At 33.2% G+C, this 21,593-nt stretch overlaps 1 protein-coding gene across 1 annotated transcript in view; it reads right to left on the bottom strand.

The window, feature by feature from the left end:
• LOC125063679 (runt-related transcription factor 1-like) overlaps positions 1 to 21,363 on the bottom strand; it is a 38,799-nt gene extending 17,436 nt beyond the window's left edge. Inside the window, exons 1-4 of the mRNA XM_047670248.1 lie at positions 21,109 to 21,363; positions 14,130 to 14,369; positions 6,409 to 6,522; positions 1,620 to 1,787 (exon numbers count right to left, since the gene is read on the bottom strand). Of these exons, the coding sequence (XP_047526204.1) occupies positions 1,620 to 1,787; positions 6,409 to 6,522; positions 14,130 to 14,369; positions 21,109 to 21,220 (634 nt within the window). The 5' untranslated portion in view covers positions 21,221 to 21,363. The remainder of the gene's footprint in view (positions 1 to 1,619; positions 1,788 to 6,408; positions 6,523 to 14,129; positions 14,370 to 21,108) is intronic.
• Between the last annotated feature and the right edge of the window lie 230 nt (positions 21,364 to 21,593).

Genomic DNA, 21,593 nt, shown 5'->3' with positions numbered 1-21,593 from the left:
ACATAGTTCACTAGGCACGTCATAGATTTAGATTAGTTAAGATGCTTTACCTATGTAAAAAAAATGATTTGGTAATCAGAGTTGTCATAAGTCAGGAGGGCTAATAACACGAGTAATGTGCGTCATTAGGCGCGCGCGCAGATTGCCGCGTCGTGCTGATGAAAGTCGCTGCCGGGATTGCTTTAAACGCCCCAAAGCTTATGAACTTTTGCCTTACGAATAAATAGAGACGGCACGAAAATTTACTCTTGAATTTCGTTTTGTTTATTTGTTTTAATTATACACATTATAGTAACTTTAAACAACACTAAAACTTGGTTAAACAAAAAAAAGTTGTAGAACAGGCGTCGAGACAATGTTAAAGAATATAAAATTGTGGTTACTAAATTACTCTAATAATGAAATTTTATCTCTTCATTTGTCCCTTAGATAAATTGTATTCAGACAGTGATGAATATGAACAGTGTTATACTATTCGTTTTATGAACATAAATTTATTTACTTTAATAAATGTACAAAAAGTTAAAAACCTTTTTTATTCTTGAACTAAGATAAATAATTTCACACAAATGAATTTAAATGTTAGAAATCAATCAATAGTAAGAATCGACCATTTACAGTCCACTCTATAGTTTATTAAGACTACGGTAAGATCACAAATAAGATGGTACGTAGTCGGTTAGATCGTGATTGTGAATGAAGTAATGATAATGAGTGTGAACACTAATGCATTTAGCTTACTTGTTAGAGCATTCACAATTTTAGATCTAATTGCATAGCTTATTAGGAAATATGTTACGGGGGAACATTACTAGATGGCGTTAAAAAAACATATGGTTGCGGTTTATGATATTTACTAATAAGTATATACAAAGAGTATTAAAATATCATCAGTCCCGATAGACGCTCATTAGTAATGATCGTAGAGAAAGGTTACAATCAATGTTAAGATGTATGCAGTAGAAATAAAAACTTTTTTTAAATATAAATAATTAAGTCCATTAAACTAAACAATAATCTTTATATTAACAGTCCTAAGTAAAATTATAAAAAACGAAATGACTGTGTGAAAAGTACACCGTGTGTATTGAATTTTATGTATTATTTTTTTATAATTTAAATGGTTAAAAAGATCGTAGAGTCAGTGTTTATTTACAGATTAAAGTGCATTTATTTTATGAGAGTATTTTATCATATTAAAAAGTTTACCATTTTAATATGATAAAATACTCAGTAAACTCAGCACAAAACTCTGATTTCTATAGCGTAGCCCGGACATACTACGACCACTATTTAAGACTCGACTTGTTTAAGCTATCACGGAATATAATATGCTATGCGGAATATACTCCTAGTACATATTAAGAATATCCATAGCGCTAACTTAGTTTGAGTATTTAATATTTTTTTATGTTTTTGTATACTTATGTATTCCATCTTTAGTATATTTGTTTTTGTTATATATAATTTAAGTTAGCTGAAGGAGTACGAAATAAATAAATCACGAAATAAGTATATCTAGCAGATCCAGGGTTCGATTGGAACAATGATTGGTTTGAGTTCAGAGTTGATTATTTAGGATTTTGTATCGCATATTTAAAATTACTGTTTATACATACCTTCAGGTGGTAAATTGGCGTTAGTCTTATACTCTCTTTCCTCATGCGACAGCGACCGCAGCCGGGGTGATGTCTTGTATTCTATATCTCGTAGGGACATTGATGTGCTTGCTATGAACGGCCGTTGGAACCCTATCGCTCTTATTTGGTGAGGTGATGCATTTGTACCTAAAACAAATAGAGTTATGAAAGCATATATGGCTAATAACAGGCTACTCTCATCGTTTAGGTAGTAGGTTCGATCCCCGGTCGGGCACCAATGGACTTTCTATATATGTGCGCATATCTCAAACCTATATATGGTCTGGAATATTTGTCTGGAAGATATCGTTTATTATCGGTAAGTAGATTCTATGTTTTGTCTTATGATTAAAATTATGTATTAAATAAATAACTAATTGATAAATTATTTAACATAATTTTAAATTTATCCGACGTTTACAGCGTGCGTGGTCACGGTGACTTAAATTTTATTATGGAATTTATAATAATACATAACTTTAATCCGGTTAAAAAGTTTTTTCTTTAGATTATATGTTTGTTAAGGTTTCTTGTACTTTTTAAGCATAATATAAAAACTATTTTTTAGAAAGTAATAATAACCAGCGGTGCTACAACCTTTTAGGTCTTCGCCTCAGATTTTTGTACTTTCGTGATCGTTTTTTCTAACAGGAAAATAGGTGCGTTTTTGATACATAGTTTTGTTATTAAAACAATTTTTTTTGGAAAAGAGAATCCTATTGCGTGTGGACTTCCGTGACTAAAGGAAGAATAGTCCAAATTGCATTTCCTGATCCAAAATAAATAGCCCTGTGTCAATCACCTTATTAGAGGTAATATTTTTTTGGTTAGGCAGAAATAATAGGGCGAGCCGCCTGTTTGAGACACGCCGACATAATTTCTTTGCGGAAAAAAATATGCAGATAATTAGTTTATGAGTTTATATAATACAAAATGTATCGATGCAATTATCTTGTGAAATCGACACAAACAAATGCAGGGAGCTAATCGTTGTTGTGTCGTGGATTAGGGATGGGTATCATTATCGATAATTTCTTTAGGATTGGATATGTTACGTATGTTATGAGGCAATTTAAACGGTTGTACTTTTCAGAAAATAATTTTAAAATAATTTAAGAATTTAAATAATTAAAAGTGAGTAAGTAGAGTATAGTATAAAAATTCAGTGGAGCTACCTTTTTTTTACCGTTCGAGTGAATGTTAAAAACGCACGTAGAAAGTCCATTAGCGGACAGGCGGGGATCGAATCTACGACCTCAGGGATGAGATTCCGACGCTGAAGCCACTAGGCTACCGCTCATTAGAGTATAGTATACTTAATTCTAAAAGAACTACATTTTTAAGGAATATGTTCGAGTGACTCATGTTATTATTTCCGTTGTCTAATTATTAATATGAGTAACCTTTTATCGAGGGATTTAACCGGAAATACTACGTATTTTAGTTACTTAAACACATTATTGTTATTATCCTTATGTGTAATAACTAATAGAATAAAGAAGCTTCATTTAACATTGTCATAAATATGATGTAATTTATCGATATCGATGAGTACCTCACTAACAAGGGTCGCTGTGAAGCGGCTTACACTGGGGCACCTACAAATTAAGTCTATTAAGTCAAACTTTTAAGTCCCTTGTGCACGCGATTCCTTTCTTGTCCTCTGGAGTTTGAAGCTTATGATTTAAGTACGCTTTTTGTCCCCTACACTCTTTGTTTTGGGATATCTGTGTAAGCGGGATTCGCTTTTGTTTATTCTGATTAGTCGTTCTGGCACGCGACACGCGTTTGTCTATGGATGTCTCCCGGTATTTGTGTGTAGAATATAAATACTACTCTCATTTAGGTAATACTCTTGATAATGCCCCTCAAATCTTAGTATAGCAGAGAAGTACAAGGGTAAAGAGTGCTTGGAAAATCCGGGGTGCGATTGCTTGGCTCACATACACACGGTATATAGTATAGTTAATAACAATTCCTTTTTTCAATCTGTGTTTTGTTGCTTTTATTGTAAACACTTTTTTCTGTTCAGTCTTTTTAGCACCAAAGGTACATTTAGTTAATTTGTATTATATTGCAGACACTGTAACTTATATGCACTACGTAAATCTTTATTTATTTATAAAACAGTTTGCATTAAGGGTACAAATAAAATAGGGAGGCAACGGGCATCCTTATCGCCAACAAGCGATCTCCAGGTAAATCTAATAAGGAAAAAAATACTAAGACGAATGTGCAAGAATTTCGTTACGGAAATGAAATTACTAGTAACCATACAGAATTATAAAATTACTTAACTAAAATATAAAATAAATGCTAAAAGTTTCTTAATCTTCACAATTAATGCTAGGTTTTAAAATACAATAAAACAAACATTAATTTAACTAGAATTAGAATAGTTTTGGCCTAGTTGTTAGCGTAGGTTCGACACCCAGCTGTGCACTAATGATTTTTCTATGTGAAAGAATACATCGCGACGAAAACGGCATACTTTAGAAATTAGACAAGTGTTATGGTTCAGAAGGCTGAAGACCTACTTGCATATAAAAAAAAAACAAATGATCACACAGAACTCTGATGCGCAGACCTAAAAGGTTGTAGGCCACTAAATCATCATCATTTGTTATGTGAAAATCATATTTATATAATAATATATTAGTTTCGAACCATAACTATATTAGTTCCAGACAGTCAAAAGTCAAAAGGTACGCAGAAATGTCTTTCCCATTCCTCATAATGGAAACCCATTCAAACGGAATGGTAAAACATATCGCTTTAAACCATTTTTAATTAGTCGCTAACGTAAGTAAAAAAACAGTTATTTGACGTTGTACTGTAATTGTTACCTAAACATTTCACACATTTACATAACTCCTTGGTTCAATGGCAGACGAGGTTGTCCCTTTGCCCCCTAAAACTGTCCATACTTCGGTCTGCAAGTGTCATTCAGCTCAAAGCTGAGACGGCAGTTGCGGAGTGCGTGAGTTCAACTTATTAAAGATATAATTCCGCTATTGTTTGCCGCCGGCTTCTCTCCATATGGCGTAACGTTTCAAGCAATTTCGATATCTTTTGAAGGTTCCCTAATGTAAAGGCAATATTAAGAAATTTTAATAAGGTATTATGAATGACTAAAAGAAAATCTCAAATTATAAGGATATTTTATTTTTGATGATAATAAAGCTTGTTTGCTGTGTGAAGCCAGTTCACCCAGTGAAGTGTACAGACTTCTAGAATAAATTGTATTAAAGTAATGTCACGATAGAAAAATAATAATTAAGGGTAATTGCTACATCTAATAGGTTTCCTCAGAGCCTAGTGTTTTTGAAGTGCCAGCGCCGTTATAAATTATTTTATTATAACTTTGAAGTCTCTTGTAATGTCGTATTTTATTTCCTTGTGATAAGGTGTATTTTGCAATAAAAATAATTATCAGAGTTAACGGTTATAGTCAAAATAGTGTAAACTTGGGTAAGCCAAGAAAAAGGGGCCATAACATACAATATCCTGTTACAGTACCTACCTACTTCGGTGACTTTATAGCGAAAATAATATATATAATTTATCAAATGTAACATAAAAATCAAGTTTACTTGTTACTAGTTGAAATTTTTAATTAGGTCTAATTAAAAAATTAATTTGACCCATATTAAAATATCTACTTTGGCCATTTTCTAATATTATTAATTTATCACTATCGCTATACCGGCCTTCGCTGCTTGGCCATCATATCAACGAAGTCCCGTGGGAAGAAAACGTTATCATTTATGATAGTAGCCGCGCTACAAACACGCATAGATTGTTTCAAACAGTAGTTTGAATATTAATAGCTCGATCTGTGTTACTCTATACTTTGATACTATTAAATGGATTCTATACTGTTAGTTATAAATTATTTTTTAAATCCTTTTGACGATCTTTTATAACTTTTCCGTGTGACTCCTACAGCGACGTTAAACGCTATATTAGTGTGCAAACAGTATATTATAGTCAGTAAGTTTATTGTGCCAGCGTCATGCCAAAGTAGCGACGTTTATAGTTATTCATAAATCCCATAAAATTCTAATATTTAAAAAAACTGATTAGTAGAAATATTACATTCTCTGTCAATCATTTAAAACTACACAAATACCTGCCTGCGTAATTTTGTTACTCATGAACTTTTGGACACTGAATTATGAAACATACGATTTTGCTTGTGTTTGTTTGAGGTGTTTTGCAAAGACCTTTCCAGCCGTGATAATTAACATTGAAAAGGGCCTGTTATTATTACTATATATATATCGTACTTGCAGTAGGTTTTTTACTTGTCTACGTTATACTTGATTGTAATCCACAAGCGTTTTTAGCTTATTTTTACTGTTCTAACATTTCTATGTAGGTAAAGTATTACGTATGAAAATTTTACATTTATAGAATTGATATTTTAATTGTTTACGTCGCTCGTGCGGTTTTTGAACAGAGCATGGAATAATAACAAATTGTCCCCTGACCATTGATCTGTTCAATCAATTTTGTTTAATTTAGTTTTATGTACTCGTTGGAGTAAGATAATTAGCAAATTAGTTATATCTTTTAAATCCAGCTCGCGTATTCGTTTGTTTGATGCGTTTAAGATTTACTTATACGGAATAAAAATACTTTTTGGTACATTCACGTCGATTTGTGATGTGGTATTAATGACGCCACTGCTTGGTTTAATCTTAACGTTAGATGTTGAGATACGTCACACAAAAATTAGACAAATGAAATATTTTGTTGTACTTACTAGTTTTAGAGCGGGGTTCCCGAGGTCCATCTACTGTCACTTTGATGGCTTTTTGGTATGTTGCTACTTGTGGTGGCGATGTTGATACCATAATTGTCAAGGAGAAGCTTTTTCCTGGAATAATACAATTTAATGAAATCTATATCATATCCATTATTAGAGTTTTATATTGCGACTTGTTTGATAACGCTTTATACATTTTGTTTCCGACTTAGCGGACATTCTATATTTATAAGTTTTCTTCTAATCACTACTACAGTTTAAATTTTCTACTAATTATATTAAAATAAAATTAATGAGTGATAGTGCAGCTGTATTCTATAAGTAATCCGATTAGTAGATTATTAGTTATTATAACCAAATATACAAAAACATCTTTTGTTTCTCGTTTCTCTTATGATTCTTTTGTTTTCGAGAAGTTCTTGCTATAAATTGAATATTGTTATTTTCTATTAATGGTATTTTCCAAATTGAATTCTGATTCGTATATAAATACAAAACTTTCATCCAAGATAACCGACAGGTTATCTTAACAAACTAAGATATTAGTTTGTTTCACTTGCTGGAAAATGAACTTGTTCTTTTTGTTTGCCATATACTAGGTATATCTACTTTCTTATGCGTATTCAGCGACGCAGGTTCATATAAAAAAAAATGTGTGCGTGAACTAGGTGTACACACGTAAGAAGTGAAACTTCTTTATGACCTTATTTTTCGAAAAATGATCTACTATATGCAACTTTACAGAAATTGGTTAAATAAAGTTAAATTAGATAAAGTTTAACAAAAGGCTTATTTATTATCATAGACATGAATACAAATACAATTATTTCATTTTAACTTATTACTGTACTACTATGTAGTACTAAGATTATTACAGAATTTCATTAATTGTAATAGAATTATTAGTATTACTATCATTGTTATCGTTATTATATATTTTTGTTACTAATGGCTTCGAATCTCTTCGGATCAACCGTGGTAGGGACAAGAAAAATGTGACAAATGTGTGTAAATTTTTTTCCAACGCCGATAAAGAAATTTGACTTCAAAAAGCAACATGACGCGTAACCTGCTACAAAATTTCTCCCATTCGTCGATAAAGAAGTTTCACTTCAAAAGATGGCGCGTAACGGAAAAATGTGACGCGTAACGAAAAAATGTTACACTAAATTTTTTTCCAACCCCGATAAAGAAGTTTCACTTCAATTACAAATTTAATATTGTAAGCTAGTCTAGTCATAAATTATCTCGATTGTAAAATACATTAGAGACTTCGGTCACGTTAATGTTGAATATTGTTGAATGACGTTTCCGCGCAAAATTCCCATACATAGCCGTGTATGGAAATAAGCGAGCTTTTTGGAAGCCGATTTGCGGTCGACAGTAATGAATGCACCGATAAATACGGAATAAAATTACAGTTAAAATGAGTGGATTAACATGTCTAATGCAGATAATTCGTGTGTAGTGCGCACTCGATTTAGTGGCAATAAATGATTGATTTCTGTCTATTTCGAATTAGTTTTGTTAGCGGAGTACCGGGCGATTCAACCGTTTTGAATCAACAAAAACTCGTACTTAAAATTAATAATTTTTCAAACATTTTTTAAAATGGCTTACTATATTCTACTTAAGCAATATCAATATTTAGCAAGAATAAGAAAATTAAAAAAAAAACAGAAAATAATTTTTGTATGTATTGGCTCGATTAAAGTAACGTGATTATAATTTTTTTTTCAAATTGCGGGTTTATTGGGGATGCCAGATTAGATTACAGGAAAATTTATATTCCATACGTGATAATATTTTTACAACTGGGTTTTTTGTAGTTTCAGTATGCGTGGGCGCAGTTAATTATAGCGAAGCTATGAAATGTCTGTGGTTCACATCGATAGTGATACTCGTTTCCTGAAACGTGTTAAGACTTGTCAATAAACAGACTATAGCTAGAGGATAAATTAATTTGTAGTAGGTTATTTTAGAATTACAATATGGAATGAATTTCCGATTATGTTTTAGTAGATACTACACTACTACATACAATACTAAGTTATTTGACTACTATGAAGAACATCTAAAAGGCGTCTTTTGAAAGGGTCAGAATTTAGATTTCTGTAGTATCTTTACGTACTTGTATGGTCTCATTATAATACTTCCTAATAGTTTCAAACTAGACTCTGCTTGAATAAGCCCTTATACCTCGATTAAAATATTGAGACCCGAGTCATGTTCGTGTATATACAATGTCAGCTATAAAATAATATAATAGTATTACTCCGTGAGGTCTCAATATTGTTGTCGCTCGTCACAAAGCGGCATTAGACCGAATGACTATCGTATACATTTCAATACGGAAACAAATCATCATAAAACATTGGTCGCTAAACTCAAAGGCGTGTCGTGAACGATGTGAAATATTGCATTTAAAATCGCTATTAAACTTAATGCATTTTACATGATCACTCATCAAGTTTAGGAGCTAACACAATGCGTAAAGTTGTAAAATAACATTGTATCCAAATAGCTTTGGAGGTGTTGAGATGGGCGCGTGAAATATTCAATTATGACGCGGGCGCAGGTGGGCAGAGGGCACGGCCGCCATCTTGATTTATGATCGAACGTAAATCCTAAGTGACATTTGTGAATTACATCGCTATTACACGTTTTTCAGTGCGTTTGCGGTGGATATGTTCGAGTATTGGCGTTGCATGATCAATTAGCCGTTGTAGACGAGAGATTGCAACATTGTTTTGTGGAATCTGTTTGGGTAAATAGTTGAAAATTTAAGAAAGCCGGATTTCTGCATATCAATGATATGTCTGCATATCAATGATATGTTGCAACTTAGCAACATTCACTGCTATGCGGATGACAGCACTGGGGATATTCTTTACACTGGCCGGGCAGGTATTTCTCGGGCAGTTGTTGATGAGTACCGGAACAAACTTGTGTCTGAAGTCGAAACTCTACTACGTGGAGTCTCAGACTGGGGCAGACAAAACCTAGTCCAATTTAACCCCAAGAAGACACAAGTTTGCGCGTTTTCCGCTAAAAAAAACACCCTTTGTCGCTACTCCTCTTTTCGAAAACACTCTTCTTAAAGCCACAGCCAGCATTGGAATACTTGGCGTTGACATATCGAACGACGTTCAGTTTCGCGGTCACTTGGAGGGAAAGGCTAAATTAGCCTCCAAAAAGCTTGGTGTGCTCAGCAAGGCGAGGCGGTACTTCACTCCGGGCCACCGCATGCAACTATATAAAGCGCAAATTCGGCCCCACATGGAGTACTGCTCTCACCTCTGGGCGGGGGCTCCCCAGTACCAGCTCCTTCCACTTGACCGTATACAACGCAGAGCGGTTCGAATTGTCGACGACCAATCCCTCTCCGAGCGGCTTGATCCTTTGGCGTTGCGTAGAGATGTGGGGTCACTCTGCATCTTCTACCGCATTTACCATGGAGAGTGTTCAGAGGAGTTGTTCGGATTAATACCTGCAGCTGAATTTCATCATCGGACGTCGAGACAGAATACGAAATTCCACCCGTATCACCTCGACGTCCGCCGTTCCACAACTGAGCGTTTTTTAAGGCAGTTTTTGCCGCGCACAACCACTATGTGGAACCAGCTGCCCACTGAAGTATTTCCGAACCAATTCGACTTAGGGTCCTTCAAGAAAAGAGCGTACCTATTCTTAAAAGGCCGGCAACGCACTCGCGAGCCCTCTGGCATTGAGAGTGTCCATGGGCGGCGGTATCACTTAACATCAGGTGAGCCTCCTGCCCGTTTGCCCCCCGTTCTATAAAAAAAAAAAAAAAAAAAAAAATCTTTTAATATAAGTTTATATTTTATTGATACCTTGACACTTTTTACCTATTACTTTAACACTGTCAACTGACGCTTCGATGGACGGAGAAATTGTAACCAATTTGTGTTCCACCGTCACATACATTTTTGTATTTTAAATAAATAAAATAACGGGTTAATTGTTTGCCAACAATAATAATAATAATGGCCAAATTAAAGGAATGAAGAGTTCACCATCGCAAACCATAGAGATAATGTCTGTGGCAATGTTTTTAAATATTTGAACTGATTGGAAGCGCTATCTTTTTATTTTCCATTTTGTGGAATCTCTAACAGTTTTTATTCACGATAATACAAACTTAACATTGAAAAACTTTGAAGAAATATGATAAATTAGGACATTATATATTAGGACTTTGACCTCGAATATCTCCTCTTTGGTTAGGAATTCCAAATTCAATATTCTATTTACTCGTGCATTTGTTTTTTGAAAACCATGATTAATTTCATTTTTCCATGCGAAAATTGACTCCGAAAAAGTTACTTGTGAGTGTTTGGTGGACTAGTGCCGGGGTCGTTCACTATAACTTTCTTAAATCTGGCCAGACGATTACGGCAGATGTCTATTGTCAGCAACTGCAAACCATGATGGAAAAGCTAGCTGCTAAACAACCAAGGCTGGTCAATCACTTTAGGCCACTGCTGCTTCACGACAACGCTAGACCACACACTGCATAGACTGCTAAAAAATTGAGCTTCAATTGGAATGTCTAATACATCCACCGTACTCGCCAGACCTTGCTCCAACAGATTAACATTTTTCGAAATTTGGGTAACTTCTTGCAAGGTAAAAAAATTAAACTCTGATGGGGCAGAGATTTTATTGATTTCCGTCCGAATGTTTTTTAGTAAAGGGCTCAATGAACTACCTATAAGATGGCCAAAGTGCATAGATAGCAATGGTACATACTTTGATTAATTAAATATAGTCTATTTAAAAAATACTACTTTTTGTTCCTCCCATACAAAACGCAAAATTCATATTATGTAATGCTAATAATGCTCATAAATCTCATTATAAATCAGTGGTGCTACAACTGGGCCTCAGATTTCTGCATCTGTTTGATGTCCGTTTGTCAATCTAATAAGTAGATGATCAGCCTCCTATGCCTGATACACGCCATCGACTTTTGGGTCTAAGGCAAGCCGGTTTCCTCACGATATTTCCTTCACCGTTCGAGCGAATGTTAAATGCGCACATTGAAAGAAACTCCATTGGTGCACAGCCGGGGATCGAAACTACGACCTCAGGGATGAGAGTCGCATGCTGAAGCCAACACTGCTCTCATAATTTACTCAACCGAATTTTAAAAAAGCCACACCTGACCCCGAAATTTTTAATGTCTATCTAAATTAATATCACAACATCCTTTTAGAATCGTTTTATTTTAATACGCATTCCCGGACAGAACCCTTCCAGTTGTCAAATACAATTTGAATTAGATTCGTTGGTTTGAGTAATCACGTCACAACTCGGCTGTATCAACTACTGTTTTTTTATACATCATTTTTATGATGCTTAAATTGTAAGCTATCCTAAGTAATCTGATGTTCTATTGTTGTAGTTTTTGATTAAATTTTAGTGTGTAGTCTATGTTCTAGATCTAGTCTAACACATACTAATATTATATAAGTTTTACCCAAGTATTTAGTAAATTTTTTTGAGGGATATTCATTTAAATTTATCAGAGAGAGAGAGTCCACGATTACATATAATGTAAAGTTACGTAGAGAATGTAATAAATTTTTGTTTTAATAATTGCTGTTGGATCTATAGTGAACTTATTATAATTAATAAAAATCTTCACTAAATGACGTAGTAACATGTAATGTTTAAAGTGCCATTGCTTTTAATGGCAATTTAAACATTATTAAGTGCACTTAAATCAATTTAACAGGTTTTTGAGTAACACAACACCTAGTTATTATTATTACTCAATTTGTAAGAATAATGCCGTCAAGCTTGCCCGTATTAATTACATCGAAGCCATCTAAGTGACATTGATGAAATCATAATGACAAATTAATTTGATATTCGGAATTTAATTTTTATGCAAAACATTTTTACTTCTCAAATCACTTGTGTTAAACTTAAAATTATTTGGTAATATTTTCTGCTCGAATACAAAATATTTACTAAAATAAGTTTTGATTAATTCTTTGAGTCGGTAACGAAGCTTGCTTTACTGCACTCAGATTATGAAAATTTATGCGATGGATTAATTTAAGATCACAAAATCTTACGCTTGTATGACTTAATACTTGTAAAATTATGATTGTGTTTTTTTATTACACACATTCTTTTACTAAAATCATCTAAATAAAAAAAATAACCACTCAATTATAAGAAAATTATGGCGACACAAACTCACTGAATTTTCTACCTACATTGACCTTCTAGTTGGCTAACATTAAAATTGCATAGGTATGCAATAGGAGATTATTTACCGGCCTTTGTAATATGCAGATAGCCAGTCGCAGGCGCAATACGAGATTTTACTGCCTCAAGAGTACATAGGGGTCGATAATGGCGGTGACTGCGTCAGCGCATACAATGGAACAGTAAAGTGCGAACGTCGTTTACTGTCTGTGGTTTGGAAATTAAAATCCGTCTCGCCTTGATCTTTGAAGAGAAAGTTGATAGGGTTCGATTTTGAGAATATGATTTATTTTAATATAACTTACGAAGTTACTATCTTCACCCACAAAATAATTATTGAGATTGAATATTTCCAAGTTTATAGATCAACTTTCGAAGTTTTGGAAAGGCAGATTAAGCTTGATTTAACCTAACATTTTACTGAAGAAAATGACACATTTTTACGCAGTTAAAGTCTCGTTTTTGTTTAAAGAATACCAGTGGCGCTACAACCTTTTTGGTCTGGGCCTTAGATTTCTGTACCAATTTCGTGATCATTTGTTTTTACTAATAGGCAAGTAGGTGAACAGCCTTCGACTTTTTAGGTCTAAGGCAAGTTTTCCTTACGCTGATTTCATTCGCACGAATGTTAATAGCGCATTTAGACAGCAAGATATTGGTGCACAACCGAGGTTAGAACCCACGACCTCAGAGATGGGAGTCTACTTGCCACTAGACCAACATTACTCGTTTCTGGATATCACCCTATAATCTTTATTATAATAAAATCACTTAATATGTATAAACAATTATTCCTTGAAATGGTACCTTAATATTAATTTAATCTCTAATCCGATATGAGTGTAGAACTAAAATCATAACAGTTATTACGCGTTGGTTGCAATCCACTGCTGTCCACGCCAGATTAACCAATTATTATCCGATTCTAACTTACCTACTATGCCTACATGGTAATTGAATTTAGACGTACGATACTACGCAACTAAACTATGAGAGCTTATGTTTGTTTCGTAGTAACATTGAGTGGGATTTTAAGTTGAAAATATGTAATATATAACGTAGTGTTGTAGATTTAGTTTACAATTGTTAGCTTTTGTGACCTTTATTTCTATAAAAGGGTGTAATTTTATCATTTTTTTTGACGATCATAAGTGTACAATGTGTTACCTATATGATCAAATGATTTTTGAATTTTTGAATATTACTTCTAATATACCACTATTTGTAAAGTAGGTGATTAGTCCTAAATACTTTTTTAAATTCGTAATGACATCAGACTAATTCCAAGGGCCAACTAAAATACAGAGGCTAGATGTTCATTTTTTTTCTATTGAATTAAACTTCCTCTTACAAGCGTTATTTAAAAAAAATAGAACACTGGCAGTTTTTGTAAATTAAAAAAGGTGATTTATATATTTTTAACCTTTTTTATTAAGAAATGGCTAGAAAATCATTAAACAAGAGAGAAAATTTACCTCTTCCACTCCTCCCGACGAACCTTAGGTCATTGAACTTTGCAACTCTATTCTTCATGACCGCCGTGTTATTTCTCAACTCTGCAGAACAGTTTTCATCGTTGCCAGCTCTTACTGTGACTTGGGTGCCATCCAGGATATCCCCAAGGGCAACGACCTTGAAACCTCCAGGCAAGGTCTTGTTGGAGCGCCAGTGCTGGGGTAACATGGAACACATCAGGTCCGGACTGCCGGTACGTACTGTTGACAAGATGTCTTATTTGAATAAAAAATATTTCGCATATACCTACTTGTGGTCATAGATTATACAACACATTGATAGAATTTTACCGCTTAAAAGTTTTTAAATACCTATGTAAGTTAATTAATAAATAAATAATAGTTAAAAAAAACTAAAAAACACGCTTTTAAAGCACATCAACCTAAAAAGTGAAAAATAATTCCTAATTTAGGCTGAAAATGGTAATGAACAAAAAATACTGGTATTATTGTGAAAAAGCGTGGGTTGCTCGATAGACGAAAAATATGGCACAGAGCGCCCCACTTTTTTTAACTATTATTTATTTTTTAATTTTTAATTAAATTTTTTTTTCTTTTTTTTTTCGGATTATTGCATTGTCATCGATCTTTCACAGGTGCGCAAAGTTTGAATTAAAAGTGGGTCAAAATCGAGTCCGAAGAAGTCGGTTACATACATACATACAGGTGAAGCTAATATAAAGCGTGTAAAAATAAGCTTCGTTGAATGATGAGAGCAACTACTTCAAATATTGTGTTAGGTAGTAATTTTGGATCAAAGTGAAAATATAAAAAATTTCATTATTTTATAAAAATACTCCTAGTTAACATTTATTGCCAAGCCTCAAATCAAGCAGTAGGGACGAGAAGAACTGGCAATTAACTCTCTGTTACTATTTTTTATGTAAAAAAAAAACAATCACGTTATTTTAGGTCTTGGCCTCAGATTTCTGGTTTCTTATGACTTATTCGTTTAAATAGGCTAGTAGGTGATCAGTCTGTGCCTGACATATGTAGTCGATTTCTTGGATCTAAGGAATGCCGTATTAACTATGTTTCATTATCACTCGGACTGTTAAAAGCATTCGAACCTGCGACCTCAGGGATGAAAGTGACACTGAAGCAAGGCCAGCACTGCTCTTTTAAAATTTTGCACGCGCAAATTGTCGGACAGAAGCTAGTTCATAATAATTGTTAGTTTAAGGAAAATTAATAACAATCTAATAGTATTTCATAGTAAATAGGTCGCAGCGTCCTATTTAAACACCTAAAGCGGATAAGGAATGAATTATATACTCAAATGCATAGCTGCAATTAATTGCTGATAAACAGGATTCCATAAGGAAAATTTTAATTAGGTTTAGGGACGTGTTTTATGACTTTGAACATTGTTAAGATAACTTTTTAAAAAGTGAAATATTTTTAGTGTTGTGTATTTTTTCTGAATATAGTAATAAATAATGGTAGTAGTATATTAATCTATCATACTTCTTGATTGCAATTTTTAACAAATAATAATTGACACTTTAAATAAAATATAATCTAAATTAAACACTTTTTACCGGATTGAAGTTATGTATTATTATAAATTTACAAATTTTCCAACACGTGTTACAGCGTCCGTGGTCACGGTAAAATAATTGTAAATTTATAATAATACATAACTTCAATCCGGTAAAAAAGTGTTTTCTTTAAATGTGTAAAACTTATGTCAATAAAAGACAGTAAACATTAATCTGAAAATAAAAAAATAATAAATATGTATAAAACCAACAATAAAAAATATTTATTTAAATATCTCTGAAGGCGCATGGAGTACATATATTTGGCTTGTTCTTTATTTCCAAAACGAATATTGTTTCCTCGAGTATCGAACCCGGGACCTACACCAGGTAGGGGAAGATCGTTACCCTTCGTACGCGGGGCACATTCATACAGTCAAAATAAAACTTGAACGAAACAAAGTACAGTCTTGCTTTTGTATGTGTGCATGAGTCGAGGTACCAACTATACATCAACGAAGTTTTGTGAAATTCGCACCGATGAGAGTGAAGTTACAGGCATGGACGTGTTTTCGCGCTCGGTTAGTAATTTTTTTATCTATGTTTTTATCTCTTGTTACCGTAGATAAAATAAGTTTTCGTGTAGAGTATTCTATCAGTAACTAGCAAAATATACTTAAGATACGTCTCCAATACTTAATTTATGACGTTTTCCTATTAATATTAAAATAAGTTATATTTTGTTGTTATTCAGTTAGTGGGGTACATTCGGACAGCACTAGATGGGGCACATTTGAACGAATTGTACAACCAAATTTGTATAAAAATTTGTCGACGCGAACTGTCTTTTTCATACAAATTAAGTTTTCGACTTTCTACATATTACACTACTGTTAAGGCATCTTGACTAAGGTTGATTTTGATGCTTGTGAACCAGATGCTGTGAATAATTTACCAATCCATCAAATAGTAGTTCCTTCGAAGTCAGTTTTGACACCAGAGGCATTTCGACCCTATTCGCATTCTGTAAGAAGTAATAAAACAAACAAAATGACGATGACGGCCAGGAAAACTACGAATTTATACTGCCACACCCGAAAATTAGAAGTTCTAATCCACACCAAAGAGTAAAAAATGTAATTCTAAATTTATGATACCTAACTAATTAAATTTTGTTTTACATAAGAAAAGTATTTTATTTTTGTTTAATAGAAGTTAAATCTTTATTTTTGTGTTTAATTTCATTGCTAATAAACGAATTTTGAACTACCCCACAGCGTAAGAAGGTACCCCCGACACTGTACGAAGGTGCCCCGTTGATGGGGCAGATTCGTACGTATTCCAGATTTAGTTTGAATCATAATTATGGTTGAAACATCGGATGAAATCATTTGTCATTTTTTTATTTGAATCTCAGATAGTTAGACTATAAATTTAAGCTATCAGGTGATAGATTCATGGAAAAAGAAAAAATTAAAAAAATAAAATGTGAAAACCGTACGAAGGGTCCCCACCTTCCCCTACATCATTACACTACGGCTACGTAAAACGTCAACTTAATAAAATAATTATGTCATTGTATTGAAAATCAAAAGGTCATGTGTTATAAGTATCGGATTAACGTTTCCACGTAAATCACAGTATGAAATAATGAAAAAAATTAATAGTCTGCGGTCTTTATATTTACGGAAACATGTACAAATTACCGTTTAGGTGATAAGTTAATGCGGTAGGATGAGCCCTTATTAGATTTCATTAGAAAGCCAATGTTACGCTTCAGGTATTTCATTTATATTATCTGTTTGAAAGTTGCATCTTAATATTCATCAAATTAAATTTCGCATTCAATAAAGAGAAAATCCGTTTTCATATAAAATAACTAAATGGTACTGTGTCCTTTAAACATAGCTATTGTGTTAGTAACATGACGCCAATAAATTTTCAGGACCAAAATCTTGGACAAATATAGGCGTATACGTATATAATATATATAGAATATGTAGTAACCCAATAAACTTCATATAAAATCTTAATATTAATTTTAAAAAAATCAGTGTCGCTACAACCTCTTTACGTCTAGGCCTTAGATTTCTGTATCTGTTTCATAATCATTTGTCAATCTAATAGGCAAGTAAGTGTCAGTCTCCTGTGCCTGACACACGCTGTCGATTTTTTGGGTCTAAGGAAGCCGGTTTCCTCACGATGTTTGCCTTCACCGTTCGAGCAAATGTTAAATACGCACATAGAAAGAAAATTCATTAGTGCACAGCCGAGGCTCGAACCTACGATGTCAGACTCGCACGATGATGCCATTAGGCCAACACATAACATATCTAATATAACCAAACAAGAGCTATTTGAATTATCGTCAATAATTAATTAAGAAAACAAAATTCTAAAAGCTCCCACAAAATAATAATACAATAGAAATACTATACACAAAAACACACTAATATAAGGACCTGGTTGTAATAATTTTTGTATTGGAGTTACATTAATAAAGGAGTGACTATAGGATATAGAATTAATGTACCTACAGATACAACTAGACATAAACTGCTATTACAATTTGATTCCACAACCAAACTTTGACTACGAATGATTACAAATTCTCGTTGTATACATGCTTCTACAAAGTTAAATGTAAATTTCCGTCCAGAAAATTCTGCTTACCATTAGGCGGGACATACTCATTCCCCTAAGTGCGCCTCAGTCACAGGTTAGTCGCAGTTGCGCTAATTGTTATAGGCCTTGTCGAAAAGCCAGCCACGTTTATAATCCATTTAAAATCAAGCTGTATAAAGAATGCGTTGATGTCTTTTATATACGCATTCTTTAACTTGAGATAAAGGAGAAAGTGTCATCAGATTGGGTTAAGAATGTTCGGAAACGCTTATTATAGTATAATTCCTGTAACGATCACAAAGAGGGCCTTATTTTAAATTGAAACGGTAAACATACAGTAGATGTATGTTGTGTCTTGTGTCAAATATTTATGAAATAAAATCATATATTTATTTATTTACACTTCGTTACCTTATACAAAAACATACACAAGCTTTTTTTAGGTTATATAAGTTATTAGGCAACGGGCGGCCTTATCGCTAACAAGTGATTTCTTCCAGGCAACCCTAATATGGAAAAGTAAAAAAAAAACACCTACAGAGGGTAAAGTACCTACAAGAAGTGCATAAGTAATAACAAAAAAAAACTAAAAATAACATGTAGCACTACCTATAACTAAGATAAAGTAAAATCTAAAGAAAAAATAATAATAAGTAATAATATGTATAAAAAATGTAAAAGCTAATCCAAGGATTAATTGAGTCACAATTTAATTTATATACCTAAGTAGTAGCTAATTACGAGGCAGAAGAAAAATGATCAAAAAGAAGATTTGTAAATAAATTTAAAGACTGAGCTCGTCTGATATCAATAAGTAAGGATAGCAGGATAAATAGCAGGATACTTTGCACAGTACACGAGGAGTGATAGAATTCATAGAGTTAATTACATATTTAGTGTATGACATTTTTCGTACATAAATTCGACTTTACATAAGTAAAACATTTCTAAACAAATTATATTTTTAAGAGATAGTGTTATTTTGTTGTCTGGCAAGGTGATGTTTAATAAAAATATACATTACATACAAAGAAGTTTCATATAACTGGTTATTATGTACCTAATTATTGAGTCTCATTTAAGCAAAAAGTATGATAATGATTACTAAATTTGTTACTAACGTAAGTCCGAAATGATAACAACTCTTGCCTTAGCGTCGTCAAAAAAATTAATGAACGACATAAGGATGTGCTTTTTGTGAATATGAATAAAAAATCGTATTAACTTTTGCCTTATCTGTGGAGACAGTGCCAATAAATGATGAGTTAATTGTATCCGGGTAACAACACAGCACATCCGTGTTTTGCAAATGAAAAAATATTTGAAGATCGCGCTAATGAATTAGACAGCTTAACACTGACAATTTCAAATTCAAATAGAACGGACACTCGAATCATAGACAATTAAACGAAAACTAATCTTAATAATTATCTACAGAGAATACAAATTTGCATATTCTCTGTTGTAAACACATCCAGCTTATATGTATGGTTCGTATTCTAATCAAATCGTAAACAAAATAATATGTTATTTCAAGAATATAATTACATATATAAGTTCATTAACACGGATATTTCGTTAACGTTATATTTAGTCGGCAACTTATTATTATGTTTTTATTAATAAAGCCGGAACCATAACCACATCTTTAAATTATAATTGATTTATAGGTATACCGATCGATGAAATTTATTATCTATGGCTCATGGAAATAAAATAGTTTGAAACAATTGAAGTGCTACACTTTTAGTGAGAGCAGTGTTGGCCTAGTGAGGTCCTGCGTTCGAATCACGGCTGTGTCAATGGAATTTTCTTTCTATACGTTATTAGCCCTAGCTCCTACGGTGACGGCAAACATCACGAGAAAACCGGCAAGTCTTAACCCCAAAAATGTACATGTGACACAGAAAGTTGATCACTACTGAACTTGTCTATAAAATAAAAATTATCGAAGAATTGGATGCGGTCTACCAAGACCCATATAAGATTGTAGCGCCACTGGATTATTAGGTATATTTTAGGTGACTGACTTTGGCTATGTAGAAGATTCTTCATACTTTGTTTTGGTCTCAGATGAATGTTTACTTGATTGATTTTCTGAATAGGCGTTTAGCCTTTATCAGTGGCAAACCCCCCATTGTTGGGTCTAATATACCCAACAATTGGCGGACCTAATTTCTTTTAACGTGCGAGCAAGTGTTACATGTAATTAAACCCATAAACAGAAAAATGCATGGATGCAGGCCAAGTTTCGTACACACAACCTCAAGAATCAAATAAGAACAAGACTTTTTACTATTGATTTTCTAATATAAGTTAAATTTGGTTAAGTTTAATAAATATATTATAGAATATATATTTATAATATTAATCATAAATGCCTATAGTTTATATTTGCCTTATTTGTTAAGTAACAAACTAAAGCAAATTAATATTATTACAATTAGTTTTCGGGACGTTTTTGCTTAAATTTCTTAAATACTTAAGAAAGTCCAAACTTCAAAAGTTGTGTGTGTGTTTCGTTCTTATCTATGATTAACTTTATGTAATACATACTTATTACTTAACGTATTTTGTATTTCGATTTTTTTTTGTAACAATCAATAAATTTTGTATGTAAAAGGTTTTCTCCTTTGCAATGGACGGTAAGAACAATATTTTTGTACTATGTAAGTAAAATCTATACATTCAAGTCAGAACAGTCATTGTCTACACTCCACTGTCAAAAAGGTTCTAAGTTCAAGTATCGCTAATTAACATTCGTTATAATTTGTTATGGTTAAAGGAATAGACCAATAAACTAGACTAAACGTATAATCCAGCACATCGCTCACCAAGATCAGGGTGCTCTCCAAGGGTCTCATCAATGATGGACTGCAGCCACCAGGGCTCGCTTTCAGCCATCTCGCGCCGGCGCCGACCCCGCGACTCGTATGGTAGGTGCATCTTACACCCGCATTTGCCCTCCACAATTTGCCTAGTGGTAGCTATTGCCCTCAGACACTTATACCTTCCAGAAGTCTTTAACAGATGTCTGATGACAGATCTAGTTAGCAAGTTATTTTTTTGTAGTATATACCTACTGCTTCTTTTCTTATAAGGACGGTATTATACCATCAAACGGAACAATAAATGGTCTGACAAATAATGTATCACTTTTATGTAGGATTACTTTCTTCGTATGTCCTTAATCCGATGACTAATTTATTGTTTTCAATACAAAAACAAGCCTCACGTTTGGCTCTGATCCAACTATTTTCCTGTATATTGTTCTACACTTAAACAACAAACTTTTGAATCACTTTTCGAGGGATCATAG

Source organism: Pieris napi, chromosome 3, assembly GCF_905475465.1.
Source record: "Pieris napi chromosome 3, ilPieNapi1.2, whole genome shotgun sequence".
In the NCBI taxonomy this organism is placed as follows: Eukaryota; Metazoa; Arthropoda; class Insecta; order Lepidoptera; family Pieridae; genus Pieris; species Pieris napi.
Note: the sequence above shows the minus strand (reverse complement) of the source record. Positions and strands in the feature narration are given on the sequence as shown.